This window comes from Chiloscyllium plagiosum, chromosome 17 (genome assembly GCF_004010195.1).
Source record: "Chiloscyllium plagiosum isolate BGI_BamShark_2017 chromosome 17, ASM401019v2, whole genome shotgun sequence".
Taxonomy (NCBI): domain Eukaryota; kingdom Metazoa; phylum Chordata; class Chondrichthyes; order Orectolobiformes; family Hemiscylliidae; genus Chiloscyllium; species Chiloscyllium plagiosum.
The window spans coordinates 23349485-23362627 of record NC_057726.1 but is presented as its reverse complement, the minus strand read 5'-3'; the positions used below and the strand labels follow the sequence as shown (position 1 = coordinate 23362627).

The following is a 13143-nucleotide window of genomic DNA, read 5'->3' as shown; positions in this document are numbered from 1 at the left end:
ACCTCTACCCTACATTCACTCTAATTCATTCAGAATTCTATGATTCAGGGAGGGTTATGGGACAAAAGACAGGCAAGTGGAGTTGAGATTACAGTATAATGAGATCTGTGCTATGATTTCATATCAGTGGTGCTGGAAAAGTACAGCAGGTCAGGCAGTATCCAAGGAGCAGGAAAATCAACGGTTCGGGCAAAAGCCCATCATCAGGAATATAGGAATAGAGCTTTATTCCTGATTGAAGGGCTTTTGCCCGAAACGTCACTTTTCCTGCTCCTCGGATGCTGCCTGACCTGCTTTGCTTTTCCAGCAATACTCTGATCTAAACTCTGGATTCCAGCATTTGCAGTCCTCACTTTAGCCCTCTGTGCTATAATTGAAGATCCAAAAGTTCCAATTGTTTACTCTAGCTAATGTCAGCATCCTGCCACTAGGTGATGCACATGTAGCATTCTTGGATAGCTTCAATTAATTTTGACCATGACAATCTATCTAAGCATCATAAAAGATAATTGATTAAAAGAGCAATTTGCAGTACAGCCAGTGCATGTATTGCTGAATAAAAGCTTGAAATTTGGTTGAGTTATTTTGCCAAGTTTGTTTTTCCACGTCACTCATTCTGTTTTATAAGTCTACACTTCATGTAATTGTTTCTTAAGATTCACAATGGTGACTCAAATTTTTATTTGTGTTTCAAGTATCTCTTGGATTGCATTGCAGGATGAGCATTCTTCATATGTGTTTTAACAGGCTATGTGGCCATGAGATGGGAGATATCAGTGATCAAAGTTTACTAAAAAAAAAGTTACTCGATATAAAATGGGAATGGGATGTGTTAGATATTCACAGTGAAATACTAATTGCAGAGATTTTTTACATCCTACAAATCAAAATATAAAGAATTACACTTCTTAGCACATTCAAGCAAAGGCAAAGTGTTATAGTTTAATTTCCCATGTTACATTTAACATTAATGTTGTGTGATTTGGCTTGACCAACATTTGATCCCCAATCATTAATTGTCCTTGCAGATAATGGTGAGATGCCGCCTTCAACTTTAGTCCCTTTTTTATAATTTTCTTGTCGGATGTCAATAGTGCCACCTGCCCAACATTTATTGCGTATCCCACCTTGCCCTTGAGAAGGTGGTAGTGAGCTCCCTTCTTGAACTGCTGCAGTCTATTTGCTGTAGATAGACCCACAATGCCCTTAGGGAGGGAATTCCATGATTTTGATCCAATGAGTGGCTTGGATGGGAACTTGCAGGTGATGTGTTCCCATCCATCTGCTGCCCTTTTCTTAGATGGAAGTGGTCATGAATTTGGAAGGTGCTGACTCAGAATCTTTGGTGAATTTCTGCAGTGTATCTTGTAGATAGTCATATCAGCAGTGTGTATTGAGCGAATGTAGTGGAGGGAGTGAATATTTGTAGATGTGCCTTGCAAGTGGGCTGCTTTGTCCTTGATGTCAGACTTCTTGTGTTAAGAGTTGCACTCATTCAGGCAAGAGGGAATTATTCCATCACACTCCTGACTTGTACCTTGTAGATGGTGAACAGGCTTTGGGGATTCAGGAAATGAGTTACTTGCCACAGTACCCCTAATCTCTTATAGTAGTTGTGATTAAGTGGCAAATCCAATTGAATTTCTGGTTAATGGTAAGCCTCCAGGATGTTAATAGTGGGGGATTCAATTATGGTGGCACCAATGAATACCAAGGGGCAGTGGTTAGCTTGTCTCTAATTGGAGATGGTCATTGGCTGGCATTTATGTAGCATGAATAATACTTGCCACTTGTCAGTCCAAGCCTGGATTTGACCATGCATAACTAAGGAGTTGTGCATGGTGATGAATATTCTGCAATATTCAATGAACATTCCCACTTCTGACCTTATGATGGGGGAAGCTCATTGAAGTAGTTGAAGACCGTTGGGCTGAGGTCACTACCTTGAAGAACTCCTATGAAGATATCCCGTAACTAAGATAACTGACCAGCAACAATTATAGCCATTCTCCTATATGGCAGGAATGAGACTAATCAGTAGAGATTTTTCTCCTTACTCCCTTTGAATCTAGTTTTGCAAGGGGTCCTTGATGCCACGCTCACTCTACTGTGGGCTTGATATCAAAGGCTGTCACTCTCCCCTCCCCATGTTTGAACCAAGCCTGACCAATGAGGTCAGGAGCTAAATGGCCTTTGCAGAACCGAAACAGGGTGAGCAGGGTGTTCCTAAACAAGTGCTGCTTGATAGCGCTGGGGATGACACCTACCACCACTTTGCTGTTGGTTGTGAGTAAACTGACGGAGTTCTAATTGGCTGAGTTGGATTTATCCCGGGTGTTTCTTTGTGCACAGGACATACATGGACAATTTTGCACATTGTTGGGTAAATGCCAGTGCTTTAGTTGTATTGGAACAACTTGGTTTGGGATGCAGCAAGTCTTGGAACACAAGTCTTCAGTACTACTGCCAGAATGTTGTTGGGACCATTAGCCTTTGCAGTATCCAATGCCTCCTTTTCTTGTTAATGTGTGGAGTAAATCAAATTGGCTTGAAAATTGGAGGAGTCTGAGATGAATCATCCACATCCAGCACTTCTGGCTGAAGATTGTTGCAAATGCTTCAGCCTTCTCTTTTGCACCGATGTGGATGCATAGAGGATGGGGATATTTGTGGAGCTTCCTCCTCTAGTGAGTTGTTTAATTGTCCTCCATCATTCATGGCTGAATGTTTCAGGTTTGTAGACATTCGATCTAATCTGTTGGTTGTGGAATCCCTTGACTCTGCCTAATCGCTTGCTGCTTGTACTGTATATCACACAAATAAGCCTGTTTGGTACCTTCACCAAGTGTGATTATAGACACATCCACAACACTGTGAGGAAGGAGATTTTCAGGGTTTTGATCCGATGACAGTGAATGAACAGTGATTAGAGTTTCAGGTCAAGATGGCATGTAGATTGAGGGGAGCTTGCAGATGTTGGTGTTGTGTACCTGCTACCCATGTCCTAGGTATTTGAAGTAAAGAGTTTGGAAGGTGCTATCAATCTTGTGAGTAATATACAATGCTGCCAGTGTGCACTGTTAGTGAAGTGAATGTTTCAGAAAGTGATCTTGAGATGTTTAAGTGGATTGCTTTGAGAAAGTCTAACTTTTTAAATGTTGTTGGAACTATATTCACCTAGACAAGAGAGGATTCAATCATACTCCCAACTTGTGCTTTGCAGGTAATGAATAAGTTTTGGGAACTAGGAGATGATTGGTTTTTCTCAGAATTGCCAGCCTCTGACCTATTGTTGCTGTAGTATTTATATGGCTGGTCCAGTCCAGTTTAGTCTTTTTCCAACTCTTTCACCTGACGAGCATTTGTTACCCATGCCTAGGTACCCTCGAAAAAGGCACTGCAGTAGTCTGGTGATAACCCCACATTGATAGTGGGGAATTCCGTAATGGTAATGCCTTTGAATGTGAAAGGGAGATGATCACTTTGGAATTTGTGTGATACAAATGTTTCTTGCCTGTTGTCAGACCAAGTCATAATGTTGTCTACTTTTGCTGCCTGTGGACACTGCCTCAGTATCTGAAGGGTTATGAATGGTACTGAATATCATACAATTATGAAAATTCTAACCTTCTGGAGAGAAAATCATAAATGAAGCAGTGACATTGTCCTGCTTTTTGTGGGCAGGACATGTTTGTGCAGTTTTTCCACATTGCTGAATAAGATGCTGGTGTTGTTGCTGTCCCAGACGGGGCTAATTTTGGAGCACAAGTCTTCAGTACTACAGCTTGGATGTCGTCAGGGCCTGTAGTCTTGAATTGAGACTGTACTTGTGATATTGGGAACCCCAGGAGGCAGCCAAGATGGGTCATCTATTTGTTTCTTTCTGAAGATGGGTGCAAATACTTCAGTTTTGTCTTTTTCACTGATGGACTGGGCTTACCCATCACTGAGGATGGGAATACTTGTAAAGCTGCTGCCTCCTGTAAATTGTTTAATTGTCCTCCTCTATTCACAGTTGGATGTGGCAGGATTATAGGATCTTGATCTGATCCATTAGTTGTGGGATCTCTTGACTCTACGTAATGTATGCTGTTTCCACTATTTATCACAAGTCCTATGTTGCAGCTTCACAAGATTGACAGATTATGTATGACTGCTGCTGTTCTTGGCATGCCCTCCTGCACTCTTCATTGAACTAAGGTTCAGCCTTTGCATTGTTGGCAATGGTAGAGTGGGGACTATGCCAGGCCATGAGTTTACAGACTCTGATTAAACCTAATTCTGCTGGTGCTGGTGGCCCACAGTAACTCATGGATGCCTAGTTTTGTGAAGTTAAATCTGTTGTAAATCTACCGTTTAGCCCAGTGGTAATGCCACACAATATGGTGGAGCTTTCCTAAAAAGAGTCATAGATGTACAGCAGGAAACAGACCCTTTGTTCCAACTCGTCATTGCCGACCAGATATCCCAACTGAATCTAGTCCCACCTGCCAGCGCCCAGCCCATATCCCTCCAAACCCTTCCTATTCATATACCCATCCAAATGCCTCTTAAATGTTGCAATTGTACCAGCTCTACCACTTCCTCTGGCAGCTCATTCCATACAAGTACCACCATCTACATGAAAAAGTTGCCCCTTGGGTCTCTTTTTTATATCTTCCCCCTCTCACCCTAAACCTATGTCCTCTAGTTCTGGACTCCCCTCACACCAGAGCAAAGACTTTGTCTATTTACTCTATCCATGCTCCTCATAATTTTGTAAATCTCTATAAGGTCACCCCTCAGCCTCTGACGCTCCAGGGAAAACAGCCCCAGCCTGTTCAGCCTCTCACTGTAGTTCAAATCCTCCAACCCTGACAACATCCTTGTAAATCTTTTCTGAGCCCTTTCAAGTTTTGCAACATCTTTCCGGTAGGAAGGAGATCAGAATTGCATGCAATATTCCAACAGTGGCCTAACCATGTCCTGTACAGCCGCAACATGACCTCCCAACTCCTGTACTCAATACTCTGACCAATAAAGGAAAGCATACCAAATCCCGCCTTCTCTATCCTATCTACCTGCGACTCCACTTTCAAGGAGCTATGAACCTGCACTCCAAGGTCTCTTTGTTCAGCAACACTCCCTAGGACCTTACCATTAAGTGTATAAGTCCTTCTAAGATTTGTGTTCCCAAAATGCAGCACCTTGCATTTATCTGAATTAAATTCCATCTGCCACTTCTCAGCCCATTGGCCCACCTGGTCAAGATCCTGTTGTAATCTGAGGTAATCACCTCCGCTGTCGACTACACCTCCAGTTTTGGTGTCATCTTCAAACTTACTAACTGTACCTCTTATGTTCATATCCAAATCATTTATATAAATGACAGAAAGAAGATGACCAAGCACCGATCCTTGTGGCAGTCTGAAAAACAACCCTTCACCACCACCCTCTGTCTTCTACCTTTGAGCCAGTTCTGTATCCAAATGGCTAATTCTGTGAGATCGAACCTTGCTAACCAGTTTTTCATGGGGAATCTTGTCGAACACCTTACTGAAGTCCATATGGATCATATCTACCACTCTGCCCTCATCAATCCTCTTCATTACTTGTTCAAAAAACTGAATCAAGTTTGTGAGACATGATTTCCCACGCACAAAGCCATGTTGACTATCACTAATCAGTCTTTGCCTTTCCAAATACATGTACATTCTGTCCCTCAGGATTCCCTCCAACAACTTGCCCACCACTGACATCAGGTTCAATGGTCTATAGTTCCCTGGCTTGCCCTTACCACTCTTCTTAAATAGTAGCACCACATTGGCCAACCTCCAATCTTCTGGCACCTCACCTGTGACTATTGATGATATAATTATCTCAGCAAGAGGCTCAGCAATCACTTCCCTAGCTTCTCTCACACTGGCCATACCTATATATACTGTCATGGACAGATGTATCTTCCACAAGTAAATCAGTGAGAATGAGGTCTCGTAGATTTTGACCGCTTGTTGATCCCTTACCACCTGCCATTTGAAAGTCTGGCAGATTTGTCCTTCAGTGTTCAGATAGTAGAAGTCTGCCTACAAATTCCCAGCTCGGTGAACACAACCACAACAACAAACACCCGAGCTACAAATCTTCTCACAAACTTTGAATAACCTGTTACCTCCATAAGTTTTAGTCTGGGCCCAATGATCACCAGACTAGTGACCTTACCACTAGACCATTACCACAGAAAGGAATTGTGTTTTCGCATTACAATTACATAATTACTGACCAAATGCACGTAGTGCTGCACAGTTTATCAAGTCCTCTATCAGTTTATTGTTAAAGAAAGCACATTCTCTCTCTCAGAATTTAAACATTTTTGAATCCCTCCACACTGACTCATTTCCTTTAGCGTGTTCATTTTATACTCTGTAACTGCAGTATGAGGAGATGTAATTTATTGAAGATCAATTTTAAAGATAGCTTAGTATTAAAATAATTTGTAAAGCAACAATCGTCCTTTTTTATTGTTTCAATAACTGTATTAACAGTCCAGTCTGAAATCTATGGCAATGAATCACTAATTATTGTTCCCTCTGACAATACTTTATTAGGCCAATGAACAAAGTGATCTATACTCTGAACACATTAAAAGTTGTAAAATATTGATGAGTTAGAATGCAGTGAATATTTCAGAGTTCCAATCAAGTTGATATTTGTTTCTAAATATTGCTTTTATTGAGTTTTGTGATTAATTTACGATATAAAGAATAGAAAAGTATATATGATTTATTTACAGGTAACATACTCTCTCTCATGTCTATAGAGTGTGATGTATGATCAATGTGATACCAGTAATGTCACTGAAATAAACATTACAGTTTAAATAGAGTGAGGGAGTGAGAGTGCCCTCCTTCTAACATTCAGATTCAAGCTTAGAAAATCCATGGGCCATCCAGTGAAAAGCTAACTGATACTTTAATCTCATTTTATAACAAACTAGATATTACAGTGTGTGCCAATCAACTCAGAAGTGTTTATTCACCTCTAACACAGTTGGAAGTCAGATGACCAATCTGACTCAGTTAAAATTGTTTTTTTTTCAGTCAAGTGCTTAATAGACTGAGGAAAAATAAATTTGATGAGAGAGCAATTTTGAGTTTGATTCTAATTCTTGCTTCACAGAAAGATCAGCATTTTGTTGATACAAGCTAAAAAGGGAGACAGTAAACTAATTATTCAGATTTTAAAAATATCTGTTTAAATGTGGGCTGGGAGACTGGTTTACTTCCAATCCCGTGTTATTAGTTAATACTGAGACTTCATAAAACTTCGATACTGAGATTTCTGATAAAATAAATTAATACTTTGAAAATGTCCAAACTATCAATTTCTTTGAATCATACAATATTCTGTTTACAGCACAGATGGAATCATTCTTCTTTTTCGATTATGGCCAACAAGTTGTCATCCAGATTAATTTCACTTTTCAGCTTTTCATTTGTGGTCTGAAGGTTCCAGTACTTCAAGTGTACATCCAAATACATTTTAAATCTTACGAGTGATTCTGCACTTAACATACTTTCAGGTAGAGTTCCAAATGCCCACCACCCTTTTGTAGAAAAGGATTTCTTATCAAATTTCTCTTCCCTTAATTTATGTCCTTAGTTATGGACCTGCTCCTTGAGGAATTTGGCCACGTTATCCACTCCTCCCAAACCCCACTCCTCTCACACCCTCAATTTTATACACTCCAGTTAAGTCTCCCTCAATCCAAACAAAACATCCTGTACCTATCCAGTCTTTGCTCATAAATAGTATTCTTCAGTCCAGACAGCATTCTCCTCTATCTCTTCTGCACACTTTCTGGTGCAATGATGTCATTCTTACACTACGGTGATCAAAACTTCAAACTGTGACCTAACTGGTATTGTGTAGTTCCAGATTAATCTCTTGGTTCTTATATTCTCTGCCTCAGCTAATAAAGGCAAAGATCTGAGAACGTGAACTCCAAAGGCTCTTTATACCTCCATTTCTCAGTATCCTACCATTAGTTATTGTCTTGTTCACTTTCCCCAACTGCATTGCCTCTCACACCTCCAGATTTATCTCCATTTTACTATTGTTCTACCCACCTTGCTTGTCTGTTGATACTTTTTGCAGTCAACAGTTTTTTTTTATTGCCAACTTCTGTAAGCTTCGCAATCAACCATATATATATATATAGCAAGAGATGTAGTACTGAGCTCTATGAAACTGAACCGGAAACAGCTTCCGGAGCCAAGAACATCCATTGACCATTGCCTTTTGCTTTCTGCTTCAGCCATAGTTTTGGATCCAACTTGTCACATTGCCTTGACCTTTTACTTTTGTGACTAATCAATTTTGTGCGAAAATACCAAAAGTCTCACTAAAATGTGTGTGTGACTTAATGAAATACACAACCTTTATCAAAAATTAGAATACAGAACATAGAACAATACAGTATCGAACCTGCCCTTCGGTCCTCGATGTTGCGCCAACCCATGAACTCATCTAAGCCCATATGCCCTACACTATTCCATCATCATTCATATGCCTATCCAAGGATTGTTGAGATCTCCCTGATGTGGCTGATTTTTCTACATGGGCAAGCAGGACATTCCACATCCTTACCTCTTTGAGTAAAGAACCTGCCTCTGACATCTGTCTTAAATCTATCACCCCTCAATTTGTAGCTCTGCCCCCTCGTACAAGCTGATGTCCTCATACTAGGAAAAAGACTCTCACTGTCTACCTCTGATCATCTTGTATCCCCTTTTAGTCTTTCCAGTGAGAACAGACCCAAATCTCCCAGCCTTTCCTCATAAGACCAGGCAACACCCTGGTAAATCTTCCACATCCTTCCTGGAATGGGGCAACTAGCCCTGTAGACAATATTCCAAGTGTGGCCCTACTAGCGTTTTGTATAGTTGCCGCATGATATCACAGCTCCAGAATTCAATCACTCTACCAATAAAACCTGACATACCGTATGCCACAGCACTATCAACCTGATGAAGGGCTTTTACCCGAAACGTCAATTTTACTGCTCTTCGGATACTGCCTGAACTGCTGTGCTCTTCCAGCACCACTAATCCACTATCAACCTGGTGGCAACTTTCAGGGATCTGTATACATGGACTCCAAGATCCCTCTGCACGTCCACACTACCAAGAATCTTTCCATTGACCCAGTATTCTGCCTTCCTGTTATTCTTCCCAAAGTGAATCATCTCACATTTATCTGCATTGAACTCCATTTGCCACCTCTCTGCTCAATGCTGCAGTTTATCCAAGTCTTCCTGCAACATTCTTCCACACTGTCCACTACTCCATCGACTTTAGCTACATCTGCAAAATTACTAACCCATCCACCTATGCCTGCGCCTAAGTCATTTCTAAAAATGACAAACAGTAGTGGTCCCAAAACAGGTCCTTGTGGCACACCATTAGTAACCGGACTCCAGGCTGAGAGTAACAACTTCTTGTTACGTTCTCAAAGATTTCAATCGTGCTTGTCAAACATGATATTTGCATAACAAATGTGTGCTGACAAGTTTTGATTCATTTATGTCATTCTAAATGAAGATATTTCCTGTCCCTCAGAATTTTTCCAGTTATTTTGCCATCATTACAGTTATGATGACTGGGCTACTTGGCCTATCCTTTCCTGAACAAATGTACAATACTAGCTGTTTACAAGTCCTCTGGCACGATATAACTCAGAGGATTGAAGGACCCTATTCCATTTTTCCAGTTTTTGCTCTTCTGTTGCATCTGTTCCAACAATACTTTCTTTCACAATGTTTCTGACATGCCTTCCTTTATCCTCAAGTCTCTGTCTGGGAAACAGGCCTTTCAGTTCAATCCATATCTGCTCTCATCACTGCTTCTCCCTCCCAGAACCACAATAGGAATCACCCCTTCCTCTCCAATCCATGGCACAAGCCTTGGAAAAACAAGACTAGAGAAAAGAATCACTGAATTTTAACACGCCAGCAACTGGTATTTTCAGTTCTACCATCTGAGTCACTAGTTAAGTCAACCAGTAATATAATAATAATGTTGTTGTGGTGGACAGTTCAAAGTGCTATCCTTTGTAATGCATAAAGCAAGTATTTGACACGTATCAATCTTCATTGCTTTAGGTTTCAACTGGTGTGGGACGGTTCTGATCAGTCACTGCTGAGGCTCGTAAGTGACTGCACCAGAGAAACTGGTGAGCTCTTCTGATTTCTTGCAATAAGCAATGGCACACCAACAATCCGAAACAGAATCATTCTATCTCTTTCAGTCACTGAGATAAGTTTAGGGAGCAATGTGCCCATCAGCAAGCGATTGCAACATATTTCCGTTAACATTTCGAGCAAGTTTTATACAAAAACACTGGGAGGGAAATTGAACATATGACACTTTTGGTAATGTGGAGAAGTCAGAAGGTCCGTGTAGTACCTCCACGAGGCCTTCTAGCCCATAGAATCCCTACGCTGAGGAAGAAGACCGTTCGGCCCAATAAGTCCATACTGCCCCAATCCTGGAGACCCAGCATTTCCCATGACCAATCCACCAATTCCCACAACCTGCACACCCTTAGATTGTGGGAAGAAACGGGAGCACTCAGAGGGGAACCCACTCAAACGCAGAGAGAATGTGCAAACTCCACACGGTCACCTTCACACGCACACACCTAGTGCTGTGAAGTAGCAGTGATCGCCACTAACCACGAGCCAATCATTCTGACGCACATTGCAAGACTGTTGAAAGTGACTGTCCGGGGTTCTAACAAATACAGGATCACCTCTTCGAAATAAGGCTTAAACAAAAAAATGTGGCAGAAAAAAATGACCAATTCTACTTGAACAATAATCTGGGGGCAGAAAGCAACAACCCTAACTGTGCAATGACGTATGTTTTGACTTTGACTTTTCCTTCAGATGAGGTCAGCAGGCCAGTGAGCGAAAGCGGAACCCCCTCTCGGTTTGGCAAGCTGAACAGAAAGGAACAGAGACAGACAGGCGGAGAATAAGTTGGTCAAGTGCAGGCGTTGGACGGGCATGGTCAGCTGCCTGTGCTGCTGTGACCATGCAATCACTGTTCAGAGGAAATAAAAGGGAATCTCCAGAGCCAGTCAAAGCAGAAATTCAAGGTGAGAAAGTATTGTTTATTACTGTGTAACCAGTCTGCGACTCAGTTTAGTGTTAACTACGCTTACGTATCCAAAACCTCGGCGCCTTAAGAAAACAACAAATCAGGCAGCGGAAATGATACAGTCCTCTACCAATTTGCCAGTATGGGAAAGTGCTGAAAGTGTTTGATCAGGTGGTGAAATATTTGTCCTAGTGTTTGCTTGTCGAAGCAGCGGAACCTGCAGCTTTCTGGAAAGTCATCTGCACAACAGGAGCAAAGCTGGGCAGTGGGAGCCGCCGCTCTGTGAACCTCCTGAGCTCCGGTAGTGCTGAGGGCGATCAGGGTCCCACACCAGGGCCAACCGCAGGTAGAAGAAGGAATTGCGCTTTTCCTCACTTGGGTCTAATTCACCCAGCACGAACAGAACTTGCTGGGTGAAACTGCACGATTAACATTCACATTGAAGAAGTTGGTCTCAGTTCCCAGTCACTTCGCTTTTTTAAAAAAAAAGCCTGTAGATTCATCCTGAAAACACAATTATTCGCGTATTGACGCAAAGATTCTGTGTAATCTTATTATGAAAATATGCACGAATTTTGTCCTTTTTGTCTTAGCTGATGAGCGCCACATAGTGGCTCAGTGGTTAGCATGGCGTCAGGGACCCAGGTTCGATTCCAGCCTCGAGTGTGGAATTTGCACATTCTTCCTGTGTCTGTGTAGACTTTCCTCGATATGCTCCAGTTTCCTCCCATAGTCCAAAAATTTGCAGGTTAGGTGGATTAGCCGTGCTAAACTGCCCAGGGATGTGTAAGCGAGATGAATTAGCAGGCTTACAGGGATATAGTAAGGAGGTGTTTTGGTGGGATGCTTTCAGAGGGTCGATGTTCACATGAGGGGCTGAATGGCCTGCTTCCTCAGTGTGGGGCTTCTATGGTCGTACCCTGGACAAACAAATGAATGTGTGAGATTTAAAGTTCTTGGAACTTTGGAAAGAATTTTACTTCCACCGGTATCTTGCCACATTAAGATCCACTTGCTAATGTGTTGCAGATTCTGCAAGTCCTTTGCTGTTTCACGTGCGCAGGGCATTGACGTTCACAGAATAAGGTGGATTTTAACTCAGGATTATTTTACATTTGAATAGGCCAAATCCCACAATGGCTGCAGGGGACACTCATTCGAAATGGACCAGGCATGCACAAAATTGGCGATACTGTCTACAACCATTGGTTTGATGGGTTGTCTTTGTTGCATAGTTTCACTTTTGAAAATGGTAAGTTACTGTAGAATGCTTTTCATCTCTTTCCAGATGTGGAAATAGTACTTATCAAGATTGTCATTATGACATTCCCTTTGCCTTGATTTGATATACTGTGCATTTTCCATCAAGCATTTAATCTGCATGCAAAATCTGTAGGAACAGTTTTACAAATGGGCTGTCAGACACAGTGAATAGAATAGAAATTTATTGTCACGTGTGCTTTTGCATGAAAAATAGATTGAAAAGTTTTATAAGTCACCCAGCACAACGACTACATCAATGATAGAAGTCATACATAATAATGAAAAATCAGTAAAACTAAGACAAAGTTCATGACAGTTCAATTAACAGCTTAATGTGAGGTTGTTTTGTCATAGAAAACCACTCTATAGATATTATACTCATTTAGTCATAGAGTCATAGAGATGTACAGCATAGAAACAGACCCTTCGGTCCAACCCGTCCATGCCAACCAGATATCCCAACCCAATCTAGTCCCACCTGCCAACACCCGGCCCATATCCCTCCAAACCCTTCCTATTCATATACCCATCCAAGTGCCTCTTAAATGTTGCAATTGTACCAGCCTACACCACATGCTCATACACGTACCACCCTCTGCGTGAAAATGTTGGCCCTTGGGTCTCTTTTATATCTTTACCCTCTCACCCGAAACCTATGCCCTCTAGTTCTGGACTCCCCCACCACAGGGAAAAGACTTTGTCTATTTATCCTATCCATGCCCCTCATAATTTTGTAAACCTC

At 41.6% G+C, this 13143-nt stretch overlaps 1 protein-coding gene across 1 annotated transcript in view; it reads left to right on the top strand.

Moving 5' to 3' along the window:
- The first annotated feature begins 10138 nt into the window (after positions 1 to 10138).
- The window catches only part of LOC122558277 (beta,beta-carotene 15,15'-dioxygenase-like), a 38502-nt gene continuing 35497 nt past the window's right edge, over positions 10139 to 13143 (top strand). Inside the window, exons 1-3 of the mRNA XM_043706674.1 lie at positions 10139 to 10209; positions 10925 to 11136; positions 12262 to 12390. Coding sequence (XP_043562609.1) covers positions 11073 to 11136; positions 12262 to 12390 — 193 coding nt within the window. The 5' untranslated portion in view covers positions 10139 to 10209; positions 10925 to 11072. The remainder of the gene's footprint in view (positions 10210 to 10924; positions 11137 to 12261; positions 12391 to 13143) is intronic.